Consider the following 20,517-nt stretch of genomic DNA (forward strand, 5'->3'; position numbering starts at 1 on the left):
AGTTCAAAACCTACGTGGGGCAGTTCCCAGGTACTGACCGTAGGCCGGTGATTTTTCTTCGGGTACTCCGGCTTTCCTCCACCTCCAAAACCTGGCACGTCCTTAAATGTCCCTGGCTGTTAATAGGACGTTAATATAAACAAAATAAACAAACAAGTATGTACAGGAGTCCTGTGGTCGGGTAGGGTGTTGAAACTGAATTGTGTGCATTGTGATTACACACAATTTTAAATTGCATGCAAGTACTAAATAAAAGTGAGTATAATTATATGCTTCACCTCTGATATACAGACTTTACCTGACTTAATCTGATGGCTAACTCCCTGGATATTTGATTAGATGAAATGCTATACAATGTAAGGCCAGGCACAGAGTAATGTAAACTTAATTCATTTTTCAAAACAAGTTATAACAACTTATATTTATCACCCTTGTTGGCCCAAGTGTACATGTAAGTGTGTGAGGTGTAGGTGATCCCATACCTTTTCACATCCAATCAGTGAATTGAACTGTGGCTGCTTATGTGAAAAGCAAACTTATTACCACTGTGCCACCTAACACAGTACAACATGCCTATTGAGTATCCATATCACCCATCCCTTTCACCATAGGTTAAATTATCCCCCATCCTCTCCCATCAAAAGATTGATTATCCCATCCCCTACCTCGCATTCCCTCTAACTGATAGATGGACTACCCCTGTCACTCCCAGTCCCAACCTCCCACTCTCCCATTAAAGGTTGGAATATCCCATCCCCCACCTCACATTCCCTCTAACTGATGGATGGACTACCCCATCACTCCCAGTCCCAACCTCCCACTCTCCCATTAAAGGTTGGAATATCCCATCCCTGCCTCACATTCCCTCTAACTGATGGATGGACTACCCCTGTCACTCCCAGTCCCAACCTCCCACTCTCCCATCAAAGGTTGGAATATCCCATCCCTGCCTCACATTCCCTCTAACTGATGGATGGACTACCCCATCACTCCCACCCCAACCTCCCAACCTCCACTCTCCCATCAAAGGTTGGAATATCCCGTCCCCCACCTCACATTCCCTCTAACTGATGGATGGACTACCCCTGTCACTCCCACCCCAACCTCCCACTCTCCCATTAAAGGTTTGGATATCCCGTCCCCCACCTCGCATTCCCTCTAACTGATGGATGGACTACCCCTGTCACTCCCACCCCAACCTCCCACTCTCCCATCAAAGGTTTGGATATCCCATCCCTGCCTCACATTCCCTCTAACTGATGGATGGACTACCCCATCACTCCCAGTCCCAACCTCCCACTCTCCCATCAAAGGTTTGGATATCCCATCCCTGCCTCACATTCCCTCTAACTGATGGATGGACTACCCTTGTCACTCCCAGTCCCAACCTCCCATCAAAGGTTTGCTCTAGATGTATAGTACCCAATTAAGCTATATAGCACATGAAAAGTTACACTATTGTGATGTCATAAATCAGTGAAATCATACTGTATTTGTTTAAAATGAAAATTAATTTTTCATGAATTATCACTTCATATAAAATCAGTAAAGTAATTAAGTTTTTTTTCATTCAATATGATGTTGAACACTTACTTACTAATCTATTTTTTGTACTATCGTGTTACAAACTGATGAACAGTGTTCATTCATTTTATTCCATACTATTAATAATCATTATATATGATATGATGGATATACATGTAGGCTCCTTGGTATTATGGTCAGGTGACACACGAAAGATTGGACTTTGACAGTCATTTACGTGTTGGACCGGCTTCTGATTTATAATGAGTAAAAATTCTTTGATAATTACATGTGGCCATTTTATGTTGAACTTCTTACTGGTCACAGCATTATGTGAATCATTTGTTTATTATTTATATCTTCATTGTCTTATGGTTGTTAGAAAAAGTAACTTTATCAAGTCTAGACTATGGTTAAACATCTTCATACTAGAAACATTTCATTTTTGCAAATATTGCTCTTTTTTTTTTGTTAACTTGTCTATTATTACTTATAAATATTGATATACTGAAAGTTATTACAGGGTTGTAATTTATAATTTCATGTTGGTCCCTTTTTAACAATATTGTTATCATTTGTAATTTACAGAATGTGACATTTTGAGATAAATTTTTGCTTATAGATATATGTACCATAAATATGGATTGGATGATATGATGTATCTACATGTACTTCATTTATTGAAATCAATGTTGGGATTGAACTCCTCCATAAAAATGCTGAGAAATTATTACATTATTGAAAGTGAAAAAAACAGTTCACAGTTCAATCAATCTGCTAAAAGTGATACATAACTTTCACCCAGTGTAAAATGAAATTGATATATTTTTTTTCTCGACAGAAATATAATTATGTAACAATGCATCCAAAGCCTTGTTACCATACAGATTTCTTCCGTATAGTAAGTACTATCAACATATATTTGATAACTTTTTTATGTGATTTGCTTTTCATATAAAAATAGGTACATTGTCCTCTGCTATACTCTTGTTGTTTATTTAAAATCCTTTTGTCACCTGTGAAACATACTCTGTAGAGCAGCTACAAAAACATTCACCATGAATTACGTTGGACACATGTCAAATCAAGGCTAGATTACATCTGTTTAGAATGAGATTTCTGATGAACTTGTTCTATTAAGATTCAGAAGAAAAACATTGATGTTTTGTGCCAATATATCCAGTGTATTTTACATTTTTGATACCTTTCTATGTTTGTATAGTATGTACTGTAGTAAAGAGTTTACTGTGTAGATGTTGTTACTAGATACAATATAGGGGTATACAATCCTAGACTTATTTATATTTGTTAAAATATGATCGGCTTTGGGATAATTAATTTACTCATGAAACAAACTCCTTTAACATAATAGCATAGCTAATTGTCTGATATATCTGGGCTAGGGACATATATAGTTAATGGTCTGACATACCCGGGCCAGGGACATAGTTAACAATCTGATATACCTGGGCCAGGGACATAGTAAACAATCTGATATACCTGGGCCAGGGACATAGTTAACAATCTGATATACCTGGGCCAGGGACATAGTTAACAATCTGATATACCTGGACCAGGGACATAATTAACAATCTGATATACCTGGGCCAGGGACATAGTTAACAATCTGATATACCTGGACCAGGGACATAATTAACAATCTGATATACCTGGGCCAGGGACATATATAGTTAATTGTATGATATACCTGGGCCAAGGACATGGTCAACAATCCGATATACTTGGGCCAGGGACATAGTTAACAATCTGATATACCTGGGCCAGGGACATAGTTAACAATCTGATATACCTGGGCCAGGGACATAGTTAACAATCTGATATACCTGGACCAGGGACATAATTAACAATCTGATATACCTGGGCCAGGGACATATATAGTTAATTGTATGATATACCTGGGCCAAGGACATGGTTAACAATCCGATATACTTGGGCCAGGGACATGGTTAACAATCTGATATACTTGGGCCAGGGACATAGTTAACAATCCGATATACCTGGGCCAGGGACATAGTTAACAATCCGGTATACCTGGGCCAGGGACATTGTTAACAATCTGATATACCTGGGCCAGGGACATATATAGTTAATTGTATGATATACCTGGGCCAAGGACATGGTTAACAATCCGATATACTTCGGCCAGGGACATAGTTAACAATCTGATATACCTGGGCCAGGGACATAGTTAACAATCTGATATACCTGGGCCAGGGACATAGTTAACAATCTGATATACCTGGACCAGGGACATAATTAACAATCTGATATACCTGGGCCAGGGACATATATAGTTAATTGTATGATATACCTGGGCCAAGGACATGGTTAACAATCCGATATACTTGGGCCAGGGACATAGTTAACAATCCGGTATACCTGGGCCAGGGACATAGTTAACAATCCGATATACCTGGGCCAGGGACATAGTTAACAATCTGATATACCTGGGCCAGGGACATACATAGTTATTGGTCTGATATACCTTGTTATGAGATGCAGTTAATAGTCTGATACATCTATATATAGCTAGGCCAATGAGTAGTTAATGTTCTGATACAACTGGTCCATGGGGGTAGTTAATGTCACCTGGATCAGCGACGCAGTTAATAGTCTGATATGCTTGGACAAGGGACTGATTTGTCAAAAATGTCTGGTTGACCTGAATCCAGGACTTTGTTGATAACTGGCATATGGATTTAGTAAAGAGAGGTCAAATCACTGGTAAAACTGAATTACGGACGTTTTTAATTGTCTAGTAAAACTTAACTAAAGCACTATATTTAACATGTATGCTAAAAATTATTATATTCTTAGTTTATTATCTGTTAATGAAATTAGATTTTGGAATTAGTCCAATTTGTTTAACTTAAAGTTGGGTTATAAACCTTTGAAAAACTGTTATAAGTGAAGTACTGTTGTTAGGAATTTATATAAATCTATAGAAATGAGATTCATGTTGTAATGGTGTCAACTTGTTATTACCTTAAAGCATTAAATATTTGCTAAATGTTAAAGGCATTGTTGTTCTTTGCTGATCTTACAATTTATCTCACCTGACACATTTTACCTGTGGCCTAATGTTTTGGTACATCGTCATGGATATTAATGGATATATACAAATTCAAATGAATAAGCAAATATGTAAAACTGTCAAGCAATGTGTCCAAAAAATTGTTTTTTATGATATATCATATGTACATATGTTTAAGATAAGGAAACGTCATTGCTGACAGGCGGCCATTTTGTATTTGTAGAATTTAAATATTTGGGGTTTTTTTGGTGCAATTTCTGTGAAAATACTTTGAGTGTCTCAAATACAACAGCTTAAAAAAGATCCTGTAGACATCTCAGGAAAATTGGATTCAACTCGGAATCGATACACTGAGGATAAACGTCGTCTGCTTCATTGACAATACCCAACATAAGTCTTAAGTCAAATCCAAGTCATGAGAACAGGAAGGGTGAAAACGAATCCACAAAACATCCAAGGATTGAGCAAAAGGGCACAATTCAAAACAATTGTGAGCTAGATATGATAGAGCAAAATGATTTACACCGAGTCATAGTTGTTCCTTCTTGGACTCGTCAGTGATGTGATGTGCTGGCCATAAGGGGCGACCAAAAATCGAATGAAATATAAAAATTTGGACGGGGAGGTATAAAACACCAACATTTCAGAACAAAATTGTCAATTTTCGGATGTCAAAAGATCGTTAAATGTGTTTGAATATTCTTAACTGTGTCACTATTCAAATCAATTAAAACGTGACAAGGATGTTACGGTGACCCTCAGGGACAAGGAGTTTGACTAAATACCACCTACAGTCTCAAAGGATTGAACAGAAAACGCCGGAAACCATACCACATAAAGTAATAGAACATGCCCAAACGAGATCACGGCGACAATCAAGAAGCCTCTCTCCTTGCATGTTTCATTCAGCAGTCCTACTTGTATTGCGGAATTGGTGACAGAGGACATTGCCCCAGCGTATCCAGTTATAATATCTAACCTTGACATGTTAACAGTACGTCGAGAAAACAGAGATGGAAAAACAATAATCACGCTTCTTATATTAGAAAGCTGTTTAGTCGTTGGGAGCGTTTCTTAGAAGTTGCCAGTACACTTATAACCGAGATAAGTGACTGAAAATCCAGTTATGTCCTTAATCCTAAAATCCTGTCGGTAAACCCGATCGAAATGGTCAACAAATTTCTTATTTTTGACAACGAAATACATATGATAGCTAAGTGGAAAAATAGAATTTTAAAATAAAAGAAACGGTTCTTAGTTCAGAAAGAAATAATGTTCAGGAGCATAGAAATATTTGGAAGTGTTCAAAATAGGAATATCTTCAATTATATTCTAGATCGAATTAATACTAGAATAGTATATATTTAATATAACTATGGAAAATATGTTTTAGTCCATTTAGCTCAATACCATCATTTAAATATACATAAGCCAAGCCAATAATAAAACGTTTTTTATAAGGATGTCAGTAATCACACATCATCTGTACTTAGATATGTTTGCTAAGCAATGATTTTCCAGTTTCAGCAAATAAATTCAGATATTAGACGGTATCCTCCTGTTAACGTTATACCAAGAAATTCGAAGATGATGTTGGCGCCCACCGTCGTATGATCTCAATTAATTCTCGGTAAGTTTGATTTTTGAAATTCTTTACCGTTTGTTATCTGCTGTATTGACAAATCTGCCAAAAGTATAGGAATCTTGTGGAAGCATAATATCCTTACATTGTATAAGGCTATGCTTGTATGACTATGATTGAATGTGTCCTTTCAAATTGAGGTCATCATTTGACCTTTCAATGGTTAAATTTGTGAAATATATTGAGATATGGTGCGTATGTGCCTATCATCTAGATTTTGACATTTTCTTTACCTATTGTACGTTTTTCCTTAATCGCCTTAACACTTAAAGCCTAACCTTATGCATCATTGTCTAATACTAGAACGACGAACCAGCTGTATGATGTCCCTATCATCACTGACAAGTCCTAGAACGACGAACCAGCTGTGTGATGTCCCTATCATCACTGACAAGTCCTAGAACGACGAACCAGCTGTATGATGTCCCTAACATCATTGACGAGTCCTAGAAGGACGAATCAGCTGTATGATGTCCCTAGTATCACTGACGAGTCATAGAAGGACGAACCAGCTGTATGATGTCCCTAGTATCACTGACGAGTCCTAGAAGGACGAATCAGCTGTATGATGTCCCTAACATCACTGACGAGTCCTTGAAGGACGAACCAGCTGTATGATGTCCCTAGTATCACTGACGAGTCCTAGAAGGACGAATCAGCTGTATGGAGTCCCTAACATTACTGACGAGTCCTAGAAGGACGAACCAGCTGTATGGTGTCCCTAACATTACTAACGAGTCACAGAAGGACGAACCAGCTGTATGGTGTCCCTAACATTACTGACAAGACCTAGAAGGACGAACCAGCTGTATGGTGTCCCTATCATTACTGACGAGTCCTAAAAGGACGAACCAGCTGTATGGTGTCCCTATCATTACTGACGAGTCATAGAAGGAAGAATCAGCTGTATGGAGTCCCTAACATTACTGACGAGTCCTAGAAGGACGAACCAGCTGTATGGTGTCCCTAACATTACTGACAAGACCTAGAAGGACGAACCAGCTGTATGGTGTCCCTATCATTACTGACGAGTCCTAAAAGGACGAACCAGCTGTATGGTGTCCCTATCATTACTGACGAGTCATAGAAGGAAGAATCAGCTGTATGGAGTCCCTAACATTATTGACGAGTCCTAGAAGGACGAATCAGCTGTATGGTGTCCCTAACATTACTAACGAGTCACAGAAGGACGAACCAGCTGTATGGTGTCCCTAACATTACTGACAAGACCTAGAAGGACGAACCAGCTGTATGGTGTCCCTAACATTACTAACGAGTCACAGAAGGACGAACCAGCTGTATGGTGTCCCTAACATTACTAACGAGTCAAAGAAGGACGAACCAGCTGTATGGAGTCCCTAACATTACTGACGAGTCCTAGAAGGACGAACCAGCTGTATGGTGTCCCTAACATTACTGACAAGTCCTAGAAGGAAGAATCAGCTGTATGGAGTCCCTAACATTACTGACAAGACCTAGAAGGACGAACCAGCTGTATGATGTCCCTAATATTACTGACAAGTCCTAGAAGGAAGAATCAGCTGTATGGAGTCCCTAACATTACTGAAGAGTCCTAGAAGGACGAACCAGCTGTATGGTGTCCCTAACATTACTGACAAGACCTAGAAGGACGAACCAGCTGTATGATGTCCCTAATATTACTGACAAGTCCTAGAAGGAAGAATCAGCTGTATGGAGTCCCTAACATTACTGAAGAGTCCTAGAAGGACGAACCAGCTGTATGGAGTCCCTAACATTACTGACGAGTTATAGAAGGACGAACCACAGCTGTATGGTGTCCCTATCATTACTGACGAGTCATAAGGACGAAACAGATGTATGGTGTCCCTAACATTACGGACGAACCAGCTGTATGGTGTCCCTATCATTACTGACAAGTCATAGAAGGAGAGCTGTATGGTGTCCCTAACATTACTGACGAGTCATAGAAGGACGAAACAGCTGTATGGTGTCCTCATCATCACTGACGAGTCATAGAAGGACGAAACAGCTGTATGGTGTCCCTAACATCACTGACGAGTCCTTGAAGGACGACTCTGTTGTATGATGTCCCTAATATTACTGACAAGTCCTAGAAGGAAGAATCAGCTGTATGGAGTCCCTAGCATTACTGACGAGTCCTAGAAGGACGAACCAGCTGTATGGAGTCCCTAACATTACTGACGAGTCCTAGAAGGACGAACCAGCTGTATGGTGTCCCTAACATTACTAACGAGTCACAGAAGGACGAACCAGCTGTATGGTGTCCCTAACATTACTGACAGGACCTAGAAGGACGAACCAGCTGTATGGTGTCCCTATCATTACTGACGAGTCCTAAAAGGACGAACCAGCTGTATGGTGTCCCTATCATTACTGACGAGTCATAGAAGGACGAAACAGCTGTATGGTGTCCCTATCATAACTGACGAGTCATAGAAGGACGAAACAGCTGTATGGTGTCCCCATCATCACTGACGAGTCATAGAAGGACGAAACAGCTGTATGGTGTCCCTAACATTACTGACGAGTCCTAGAAGGACGAACCAGCTGTATGGTGTCCCTAACATTACTGACGAGTCATAGAAGAACGAAGCAGCTGTATGGTGTCCCTAACATTACTGACGAGTCATAGAAGGACGAACCAGCTGTATGGTGTCCCTAACTTTACTAACGAGTCACAGAAGGACGAACCAGCTGTATGGTGTCCCTAACATTACTGTCAAGACCTAGAAGGACGAAACAGCTGTATGGTGTCCCTATCATTACTGACGAGTCATAGAAGGACGAAACAGCTGTATGGTGTCCCTATCATTACTGACGAGTCCTAGAAGGACGAACCAGCTGTATGGTGTCCCCAACATTACTGACGAGTCATAGCAATAGCAATAGCAATAGCAGTCATCGGTCTTCATATAAGCGTGTCCGCTTCTTGACCACCTGTTTTTATCTTTCTATTTACAGTACGCAGAAGGACAAAGAGCTGCAGTATGTTCCTTTGTATCACTGACGAGTCCTAAAAGGTGAAAAACAGCTGCATGATGCAGGTTACGCTATTTAGGTTGTACTGTATCTAACATACAGTTTTTATTGAAAGGTGATTATGATCTTCTTTTTTACAATCCTGAGAATACCAAAGCGCAGCCAGGATACATCTGTACCAAAGTATAGTATTTGATTCCTTAACAACATTTGATCCTAAGCATCACTGAAGAGTCTTAGAGAGGCGAAACGGCTCTAAAATATGTATTCTTTATTTGCTATTTGCTGCGTCTAGAATTTAATTTGTATTAAGGTCCATCTAAATAGCAAGCCCAGTGACAGTTTCACAAGCACATGATTTACTACTCTTGGTGACATTATTCACAATCACCATTTGCATTTCAAGATCATGACAGAATCTGAGAGACATGCTGTCATTGCGACACCTATGAGCATAACTTATTATCTTGTGTAATATATGTGATCCACATTTTTTTTCTCGTAATTGTATTCTCCTCAAACATGCATTTTTCGCAGGTTTTGCCGAAACAAATTGCATGTCAACAGTAAAACTTATGGTTAGCCATTATACATACTAAAAATTGATTGAATTACTTCTGTTCAATTATTATCAACAAGTTAATTGATTAATATGTCTGCAGATAAAGCATCTAATCTAACTTGATCCCGTGAACACTTTCCATTTACTGGTTGCAAAAAAGAATGCCGGCTTGTTTTACGCGAGGCTGCAGTTATCGCAAGATTAATCAAAACGTATAAATAAGAATGTCCGTCAATTTAGATTTAAGATATGTAGATTATATGTTGTTCTTTGAATAACAGCTGGCTTTTTTCACCTGGTCGATTAGATATATACAAATGTAGCATACATAACTTAAAATCTTCTAGATTATTTTATTTTCCATTTCTAGATAGGAATATCCATGTTTCCCCAACCGACGGTAGATATAGAAATTTATCTCATCTTCAAAGTGTTGTCCCTACACCGCTCACTGGTATATACCGACAAAATAAAACTTACAACTCCGGACAATTGTTCAGTTGAGATATTAAGAAAGTTATATGGTCGTCATCAAAATCTCAGCAGAAAATAGTCTACTTCCTTGTGCATTATGAAGATTGAGGTGTTCGATTCTCGTCAATATACCTAGCACACTTTTTTAGTACCCCGGTTTTTATATTCAGAACATAGCAATCATTTAATGTACACGGCGGCTGTCATCGATGAAGTAGAGAATAGTACCTTTCCTACCTCTCTTTCCCGCTTTCATGGTCTCCGTCAAATTTGGTCAGAAATTACCCTCGTTTTATAGTAATGAATATGTAACAACACAATACATCTGTTTTGTCCTTCTAGGAATAACTAGTTATGCAAGGGACAATCAGCTCGTTAGTCCATCTAGGAATAGTCAGTGATGTTAGGGGCATCAAACAACTGGTTCGTCCCTCTAGGAATAGTCAGTGATGATGTTAGGGACAGCATACAGCTGGTTAGTCCCTCTAGGAATTGCCAGTGATGATGTTAGGGACAACATACAGCTGTTTCGTCCCTCTAGGAATTGTCAGTGATGATGTTAGGGACAACATACAGCTGGTTAGTCCCTCTAGGAATAGTCAGTGATATTAGGGGCAACAAACAACTGGTTCGTCCCTCTAGGAATAGTCAGTGATGTTAGGGGCAACAAACAACTGGTTCGTCCCTCTAGGAATAGTCAGTGATGTTAGGGGCATCAAACAACTGGTTCATCCCTCTAGGAATAGTCAGTGATGTTAGGAGCAGAATAAGCTGGTTAGTCCCTCTAGGAATAGTCAAGGATGCTAAGGGCCAAAATAGTGGAAATTCAGAGGAGAAGTGAGGTAAAATTTAATATATACATGTATATATATAACCGAATTATTATTAAAATATAGAATATGAGTAGTCTCAACCTCATAATTTGATAATCATTTATAGTTGTTTTTGGAGTTAAAGTTACGACGGTTTTGTTCACATATCTGTATTAAAATTGTTTTCAAATCCAAAACGAAACCTTTTGCAGTGCATACAATACTTATTGGTTGGTTCCAAACTTTTTAAGCCAATTTAACCCCCGGGGATATTCATTTCATACCTTACGTCATAAGAGCACCTAGATAACTACATAGAACGCGATGACGATAATCAAAACATAGCCATACTCCTTTATATATTAGTAGGAAACTATACATTAAAAAGTTGAAATAAACAGAAAATGAGGGTTGTTTATTAATTTGACATGTCTAATAAGACTTATGTACATTCTGTATATGTATATCTAAACGTTTTTTGGTATAATTTTGTAGGCTATGAATAGCAATATAAATATGACACGTTTCCTCAAATAATGATAAAATCATATTTAATCAAATGTTATGTGTTATTTCCTTTTTCTCTTCTTTTTAGCTGCAATAGACACGATTGTTACGCGATTGGGATGACACGTGTATGAGGAAATTAACTACAACTAGGTATGTAGACTGTAGAACATCAGGTGATAAATGCAAAGAGCAATCAACAGAACGCGTATAACCTATTACTGTAGTCATCTGACTGGCCTGTCAGTTGTATCCTCTCGGTGTCCTCCTACCTGTACGTCAGGTAAAACACAACAAATTACTCGACCTAGACACGAATTGTGGCGACGGTCGACCAACGAGCCTCTACGCTGATACAGATTACCTATCTTTACCATCGACCCATATAATCTGCACGCAGAAAGACGTTCAGTTCCTGATTAGCATATTATGCCACTTTTGGATTTGCAACTCTTCTGGTCAAAGCGATGATAAAATATCGGAAATATGTAGCAGGTATGTGTTACTGTATATAAGTGTTAGATTTTATCTCCGAAATGTATAACTAACTACAATATTTGTTTTTATGTTTTAATCCTAATTGGTAAGTGTAAAGACAATATATTATAGGAATTAGATTGCTACACGGTATTGTACGTTCATATATGCTTTGGATAAATAATATATATGTGGAGGATCTAATATGACTTTAACCAGGTTCATTATTTATGTCTTATCATGCGTCGTAACTCTGTTGGCCAAACACGTGGCTACATATTAATTATACATTTAGGCCTATATTCTAACAGGTGTTATCCAGCCAAATTACTCATATTATTTTCCGTGGAAAATTTGACCATCTGTTAGTGAACAGCCGTTGTATTTGACAGAAGCCTTCCTGTATTCCTTAGATTGAATTGTAATTCTATATATCTAATAATGGATACATCAATCCATATATAAATTTTAATGTTGAAACCGCCTGCTGGATGTATTTTAGTATATAGCAAAAGGTATATATTGTTCAGGCGCAGAGCAGTTTAGCCATACAGGTACTCCATATTAGTCGGCCATAGTGGACTGTGGCTAATTCATGTTTCCTGTTATGTTATTTGGACCTGGATGGCTGTATAGATAGCGTTTACACCGTTTTTGTGGTTACTACATACCTGTGCTGGTGAGAATGTCTTTAATGGGGCATGCGTCATCTTGCTGTGGGGCACTTAAAAAAGAGCCACAATTCTTACAGAATTAGCATGTTTACATCTTGTCCGTTAATTTAGTGTGCCAAACTATAGCGTTTTCTTAGTGCGGACTTGTTAAGATTGACATTTATGACGAAAATAGTTTTCATTAAATCTATAGGAAGACTTCATTAAATAGAAGGAGAATTTCGTGTTTAGCTAATTAATTTCTAAATATACGTCGTGTTGTGTACTTTTTTTCTAGATTTATGAGACTGTCAATTATCAACGTCACTGTACACAGTAAGATAACATCATTGTATAAAAACCAAGGTAGTATCATGTAATTCATTGAATAAACTCATTAGATATTGCTAAAAATACCACATTTATAATGTATACCTTCGTTTGTTTTTGCATGCCTGTCAAGTCATTGTCAATATTAGCATGTTGTATGCATGAAAGATTGACAGTCAATTTTAATGTACGCATACGCCAATAATGCATGTGTGTTTATTTGAATTCCTTATCATATCCTTATCTTTATCTTACTTTCCTAATTTTTGACATTGTCATAAATATCATTAATTTTACCTGTCGTAAAATAGCTCTGCAGCGGTCTTCTTTTTACACGACCTAATTGAAATTTAACTACTTCCATTGTGTATTGCATATCGTTATCATTGCTATATGCATTTTGTAGAAATACCCGGGGTTTGAGATCTAAGCACTTCAAATAAAGATTTTTTATTATCTTACCTGGCGCTGTAAATCAAAAATACATTAATGTATTTTGGCATCTTAATTGATATTATGATAGATGACTGTAAAAGAAATAATGATAGATTTGACATCATTGTTTAATTGAATACCATTGACAGGTAACACATTTTATCGTGCTTTGTTCCTGTAAGTTACGTTTACCTTAATACAATACATAAAGCTGATAGATAAAATATAGGTACATGTTATATATTTATATATCAGCGTGTCCACTCTATTTCCAAGCTTTCATTGCCACACACCTTCGCCGGGACAATTTCTCCGACTTATTTCACACGTGGCACCGAAAGCTTGGAAATGGAGTGGACATTTTTTGGTATTTAATATTTATAATCCCCTGAGAGAAATTTATAAACATTGTGTGAAGAAAGGGAGTTTGATGCGAATAAAATAATATTTAAAGGAATTAAAGTTAAACTAACAATACATTCAATAAAAAAGTGTGTGTATATACTAATATATAATAACCATTGTCCTCACCAGAATGACACTAGACATTGATGGGCTTTACTCATCCTATTGTTAAAAGGTCACTGTGATATATCTAAGGGGATATATATAATTAGTTCCGACACGATGCGGCATGTCATATGTGGGACAGTATATTATTGGGAGACTTTCATATTGTCGTTTCGTCATTGTTTTAATTTTTGGTGTTACATGTATTTATTTCCGGTGTCGTCCTGATTTATAATGTACAATTTTAAATCATACGTATTTACATTCAAATTTAGATTTTATTCGAAGTTTGATAAAACAATTAATGTCTCTAGCTCTGACTAGTACATCTTTCACTTTGACATAATGTCCTATATATTGACCAAATATTAAGAGTAATTAGATAATTAAATTAAACATGTACATACAATGTTAATGAAGTACAAGAGAATACAGATGACGTATAGCTTTAGATCAAAATGTAAGCGTATAAACGTAAATATGTATATGATTATGTCAACTGTGACAATACTAACTATAACTGAAAATCTTGAGGAAAACGCTATCCTAGATGTTGTAGAGTTTTTACTGTGAACACCGACATGAAAGCGAAATCGTAATCGTTGGTAAAGCGTCATAGTTTGTAGATATAATATAGCTAAATATCTATGAAGATAGACAAATTTTGAAATAATCCAATGTTTCAATCAACCGTTTCTACCTTAAAATGAACACCATTTTTTTTATTATAGGTATGTCGTCCTTGTCGCCGAATCTTTGATGACAATGGAACGACGGAGGTGTAGTGTGAAGTGATGGTGAAAAAGAAACCGCTATCTACAGACTTTCATCTTCCATTCTTATCATTATCATCAAAACCATGAAAGTGAGAAATTTTAAGGAAATCCAAATCTTATTGTGTATTTGCTTAGTCCACAGCATCATGGCATCTCCTGATTCTGATGTATGTGGAATTCCGGCCTGTCGGAATAAAACGAGCCCTCTGCCATCCATCAACATGTTTAGTCTCCATGGAAACTATGTGCCTTTCAAAGGGATAGCGTATTTACTTATTCCACCTCAGGGTATGCACTGCTACATAAATCTCACCACCATTTTACATAATTACAATTTCACTCAGGATCCAGCTGTTGCTGTATTGGCTATCCATTGTCAACAGCCCTTTGTTATACATATGAGTAGTTACGTCGGAGATTCGCTCAGTCATATCTGGTACTACTTCCAGATGCAAGGATGTAGGACAAGCTATAAAAGTCTGAACCGTCTGTCCACTGCCGTCGACCTGAAGACCATTACCATGCCAAACAGGGCATACATACACACCAACGGTTCCGATTGTCTCTCATCGAACGAATCCATTCCTCGATGTCACAGTATCTATAACTTGCATTCTATCTGGATCACCCATTCCCATGGTTACCTGGAACAGGATCTTGATGACCTTTTCCAGTGCTCGGATGTGTTTCCTAATATGACGGAATTAACTATTACAAATATGTCTCTAACTGAACTTCCGCCGTCTATCATCCGGAAGATTCCCAATGTTCAATCTTTAGAAATATCCAACTGCAAACTCACTCTTCCACCTAAAGGTTTTCCATGGACGGAACAATCTGTAAGGCTAAAGGGTAATCTTACAATGGAAGACTATTTCCTTGAACATTATGGAAAACCATTTAATATTCAATTGGATCCAAACCTATACCGAAGGATTCTAAATCTCAACTTTAACCGTATAGCAAATCTATCCAACTTCTCTTTTAGAGGATATCTCCAAATGATTCGGTTGTCAGGAAACGGGATGATAGAAATAGGATCGTCAACCTTTCGACATCTGGTTGGTATTCAACATATAGATTTGTCCTTAAATAAACTTCGGTCGCTACCGGAAGTACTTTTCCAAGGATTAACCAGCTTACGCCATATTGATTTAAGCAGAAATACCATAGCATCTTTACCTCAAAACATTTTTAAAGACGTAACGAATGTAGTTTATCTTAACTTAGCTAACAACGCATTAGTTCATCTACCGACAGGTGTTTTCTCAACTTTATCACACTTAAAAGAAATCCACTTAGAACATAACCAATTGATGACAATTGAGGCCCAGTCTTTTCTCATATCATCAACCACTCTGACTATGTTGTATTTTGACAATAACCCGCTAAAGGTTATACCCGATATAGTGTTTTACCTGCGTTACCTCAATACTGCTTATCTCAGGAATACTTACATATCCTTCAATAACTTGACGGAGCTAACGTCCCGCGTGAACTGGTCTCGGATGACTGACGCCGTCATTGAGTCAACCAGTAGTGCTAATTTAGACCTGAATAAACCAGCTGTCACACTACGAAAGGTAGATCTGACCGGAAGTGCAATAAAATCAATATGGATTCAGACAAATCTAACAAAATTCCAACACACATTTCTTCTTCTTGCTCTTCGCCATTTCCATTTCATTCTGGATAAAAATAATGTTACGTGTGATTGTAATATTGTCACATTCTCAAGATGGATTCATAAGCTTAAGTATGACGGACTGCTGACGGGTAAGGAATATTTCTTCAGAGACTGGGTTTGCATGTTCCCAGTAGAACTCAGGGGAAGGTTACTCCTTGACATAAAACCGGAAGAGACCTACTGTGTCACAAATGTAAGACATTGCCCAACAGATTGTTGGTGCTATAAGCGGACTTTGTCGGATGTGATTATTGTGGACTGTCGAGGTCGAAGTTTGGAGACAATTCCGAGTGTTTTGCCAGACGGCCGTCTCGACTTGTGGTTCCATTACAACAACATCACCGTCTTGGAAAACAAATCATACCTGCCTAGAGTCCGACAACTTGTCCTCAGTAACAACAATGTAGAACTAATCGAAAGCTCGGCTATGTCTTCTATGAAAAATGTCCTTCTTCTTCATCTGGATTCGAATCTTCTGGCGACACTTCCAAGTCAAATTCGTAATATGGAAATCCCCTCGATGTTGCTAAAGAACAATCCTTTTCGTTGCGACTGCCATACCCTTTGGATGAAATCATGGATATTAAAACACCAAAGTCGTATACCAGACTGGACGGATATCGCTTGTAACAGTCACAATGACGATGGGACGCAGTTTGTTGGCCTCCCTGACAAGGAGTTCATATGTGTGGAAGATTTCGACTCGGTGAAACACGTAATCACTCCGGCTGTATCTAGCTCGCTCTCTCTTGCAGTGTTCTTGGTAGCACTTGGCTTACTCTATATCTACCGTCTGGAGGTGAAAGTCCTCCTGTATATCTACTGTGGTATTCATCCATTCGACAAGGACAAGAGAGGTGGAAAGGAGAAAATAGACGCGGTTGTTATACACGCTCCGGGAATTACAGATTGGGTGATGAAAAACATTGTAACCTATCTCGAGGAAAATGCACAACATTACATTATTTGCGAGATGAATAGGGATTTCGTCGCCGGCTTTTCCTATCAAGAGAATATAGTCAGTATCGTTCGGAGGAGTAAGCGGATGATTCTTGTCCTTTCGGATGAAATGACCGACACACACGACATGTTTAAAGTGGCATGGAGAGAGGCACAGGAGAAAATTAAAGAAAAGAGGACTAATTATGTCATTGTGATAGGCCACAACAGACCGCAAAAGAAACTGACAAACAAAGATCTTAAACGGTACCTGAAAAGGGGGAGGTATGTTCATACTGGTGAAAGTCTCTTCCATGAAAAGATATTATACTCGATGCCAAATTACAAATACAATGTTGACAATGAAGGAGTTCGAGGCTTGCCTGACATTCGACAGTGTATACAAAAAACGTATGATGCAGAAGACAAAATGGAAATCCAATTTGACGCATTCCTTGCATACGGCGAAGCCGATAGAGACTTTGCCGTCAACGAACTCAGAAATGACTTGGAGAAAAATGGATATACCTTAATCATACCCGATCGTGATTTCCCGCCAGGAGCATCAAAAGAGGAAAACGTGCTACAAGCTGTATCTAGTTGTCACCATACCCTGTTCATTGTGTCTGGGGAACATCTCGAGGACGAATGGTCACTATTTACCTTCAGATCAGCAAGCGAGAAATCTTTACGTAATAAAAGTAACCATCTTATCCTAGTGTCTGCACACAAAGAGGACATTGTCATTGTCGACGAGGAAGTCCGATATCATATGAAGACACAAGTGGGACTTGATATTAATAGTCCGTGGTTCTGGGATAGACTTCACAAGGCTCTGCCGCCAAAAGGTATTGAGAATGGGCAAGCTCAGCAAATGCTTGTAGAGGACGAGGGAAATGTAGAAGAGATAGAAAGAATAAAAATGCTCAAAGAAGAAGAGAATGAAGAAAAGGAGAAGGAAATTGAAAGAATAAAATTATTCAAAGAGGACTGGGATGAGAATGGCGGAAAGCATAAAGACACAGAGAGAATGAAAATGAAAAATGGGAATTCTATTATCTTGCTTGAAAAAGATATATTTGATGATGAACCCGCACACATGGACATCCAACAAATTGAAGGCAACGAAAGTATATTGTTTAAAGCAAACTTAAATGAAATAGAAATAGTAGATGCTATAGAAGAGGATGACGAAATTCCAAAAGGACAAGAAAGTCATTTGGAAGTTACCTATGTCTAAATGTGAAAGTATTCAGTAATTTAACACTTTTGTTAGGTCGACAAGTTATCATGTTGTTTTTTATGAAGTTTTAAGCATTCTTTAATAAATAACAAATACTGTTACAAATTCTGTCTCACAACAACTTGTAACTTCTACCAGGGTCATTAATACATTAATATAATGAAAATTATTACTTCATTATACGCATGTTCGCACACACAAATTCTTTCTCTCAACAGCTTGCAACATTTTCTCACACACGCGAGCATTCTCTCACACACGCGTACATGATGTATATTCTCGCACACGCGTACATCCTCTCACACACGCGTACATGATGTATATTCTCGCGCACGCGTACATCCTCTCACACACGCGTACATGATGTATATTCTCGCGCACGCGTACATCCTCTCACACGTAAATTCTCTCACACATGCGTTCATTCTTTAACACTCTTAAATTCGCTCACACGCGTATATTCTCTCACACACGCATACATCCTCTCACATGCGTACATCATCTCACACACGCGCACATCATCTATCTCACACGCACGCATTCCTCACATGTGGTGACTGATTAGGATCATTTTTATTCGAAAATGCGTCATTCAAAAAACTAAAACGGTACTATCTTGTTCGCGCTTAAAACTACGCTTTAACATTTTGACCTGAAAAGTGACGTTTCCCAATGCAGTAAAAAGCGAAATAGTAAAAATGCCTCTAATCAACCATCATAGTCACCGCACAAGCACATGCGCGCACAACTATCGAACATTTTAGCTATTTTTCATCATTGTATTAACACAAATAAACATCAATAAGATATTACATCTTTGGTGCTATGAAATGATCATGAAAATGACATCGTTTTACATTCTCAATTATATTTGGATACATATTGTATTTGGTTCCATTAATTATTACTATTTATTTTTCTTCCATAATATCAATTTAATTTCTTAATATTAACAAAAAAATGTTTGTTTTGTTCAGATTTTTTATTTATCTAAAATAAATTCCTTGTAATACTTGCTTCGAGTTTCAATTTATCTATTCTTTAAGGATAATATATGGGGGAGAACAGCATGATCTGAAAGGTTTACACATCAAAAAAATAAAGAGCAAACTACAAATTTGCATCAAATATCCTTTTTTTACTTATGATCATTTATGGAGGCGTAGTCTGTAAGATTTCGTTACCATTAATGTAGCTGTGTATATAAATTCATACAGTCCATGACCAGTACGGAAGTGAGGTGTGAACAATATAAACCACGGAAAGGTGTATTGTAGGGGAAAAGTCTCACGATGACAGCTCAGTATATCATGTCGTAGAAAAAAACAACATCTTGACGTACAATCCCAGACGTAATCCTTCCCAGCGTGTAAAGACCATAGGAGACTATCCCTGTAATGTATAGCTATTCAGTAGCATACAAGTTATATACTATAGACTACTCAGTACAAGTTATATACTATAGACTACTCAGTACAAGTTATATACTATAGACTACTCAGTACAAGTTATATACTATAGACTACTCAGTACAAGTTATATACTATAGACTACTCAGTACAAGTTATATACTATAGACTACTCAGTACAAGTTATATACTATAGACTACTCAGTATAAGTTATATACTATAGACTACTCAGTATCGTATGAATAATATACTATAGACTACTCAGTACAAGTTATATACTATAGACTACTCAGTACAAGTTATATACTATAGACTACTCAGTACAAGATATATACTATAGACTACTCAGTACAAGTTATATACTATAGACTACTCAGTACAAGTTATATACTATTGACTACTCAGTACAAGTTATATACTATAGACTACTCAGTACAAGTTATATACTATTGACTACTCAGTAGAAGTTATATACTATAGACTACTCAGTACAAGTAAT

At 37.7% G+C, this 20,517-nt stretch overlaps 1 protein-coding gene and 2 long non-coding RNA genes across 4 annotated transcripts; 2 read left to right on the forward strand and 1 right to left on the reverse strand.

The window, feature by feature from the left end:
• Positions 1-57: 57 nt before the first annotated feature.
• LOC117342003 lies at positions 58-4,562 on the forward strand. 2 transcript variants are annotated; one of them, XR_004535730.1, is made up of 2 exons: positions 58-1,029; positions 1,125-4,562. It is a non-coding gene; the product is annotated as an uncharacterized LOC117342003 (long non-coding RNA). The 2 variants fall into 2 exon arrangements; XR_004535731.1 differs by having other exon boundaries at positions 1,220-4,562.
• LOC117342004 lies at positions 1,983-3,250 on the reverse strand. The gene is made up of 2 exons (XR_004535732.1): positions 3,195-3,250; positions 1,983-3,126 (listed from the first exon to the last, which is right to left on the reverse strand). It is a non-coding gene; the product is annotated as an uncharacterized LOC117342004 (long non-coding RNA).
• A 7,256-nt stretch (positions 4,563-11,818) lies between the features above and the next one.
• Positions 11,819-19,691, forward strand: LOC117342731 (protein toll-like). The gene is made up of 2 exons (XM_033904949.1): positions 11,819-12,053; positions 14,695-19,691. The coding sequence occupies exon 2, from the start codon at positions 14,823-14,825 to the stop codon at positions 18,603-18,605; it is 3,783 nt and encodes a 1,260-aa protein (XP_033760840.1). The 5' UTR covers positions 11,819-12,053; positions 14,695-14,822; the 3' UTR covers positions 18,606-19,691.
• The last annotated feature ends 826 nt before the right edge of the window (positions 19,692-20,517 follow it).

This window comes from Pecten maximus, chromosome 14 (genome assembly GCF_902652985.1).
Source record: "Pecten maximus chromosome 14, xPecMax1.1, whole genome shotgun sequence".
Lineage (NCBI taxonomy): Eukaryota > Metazoa > Mollusca > Bivalvia > Pectinida > Pectinidae > Pecten > Pecten maximus.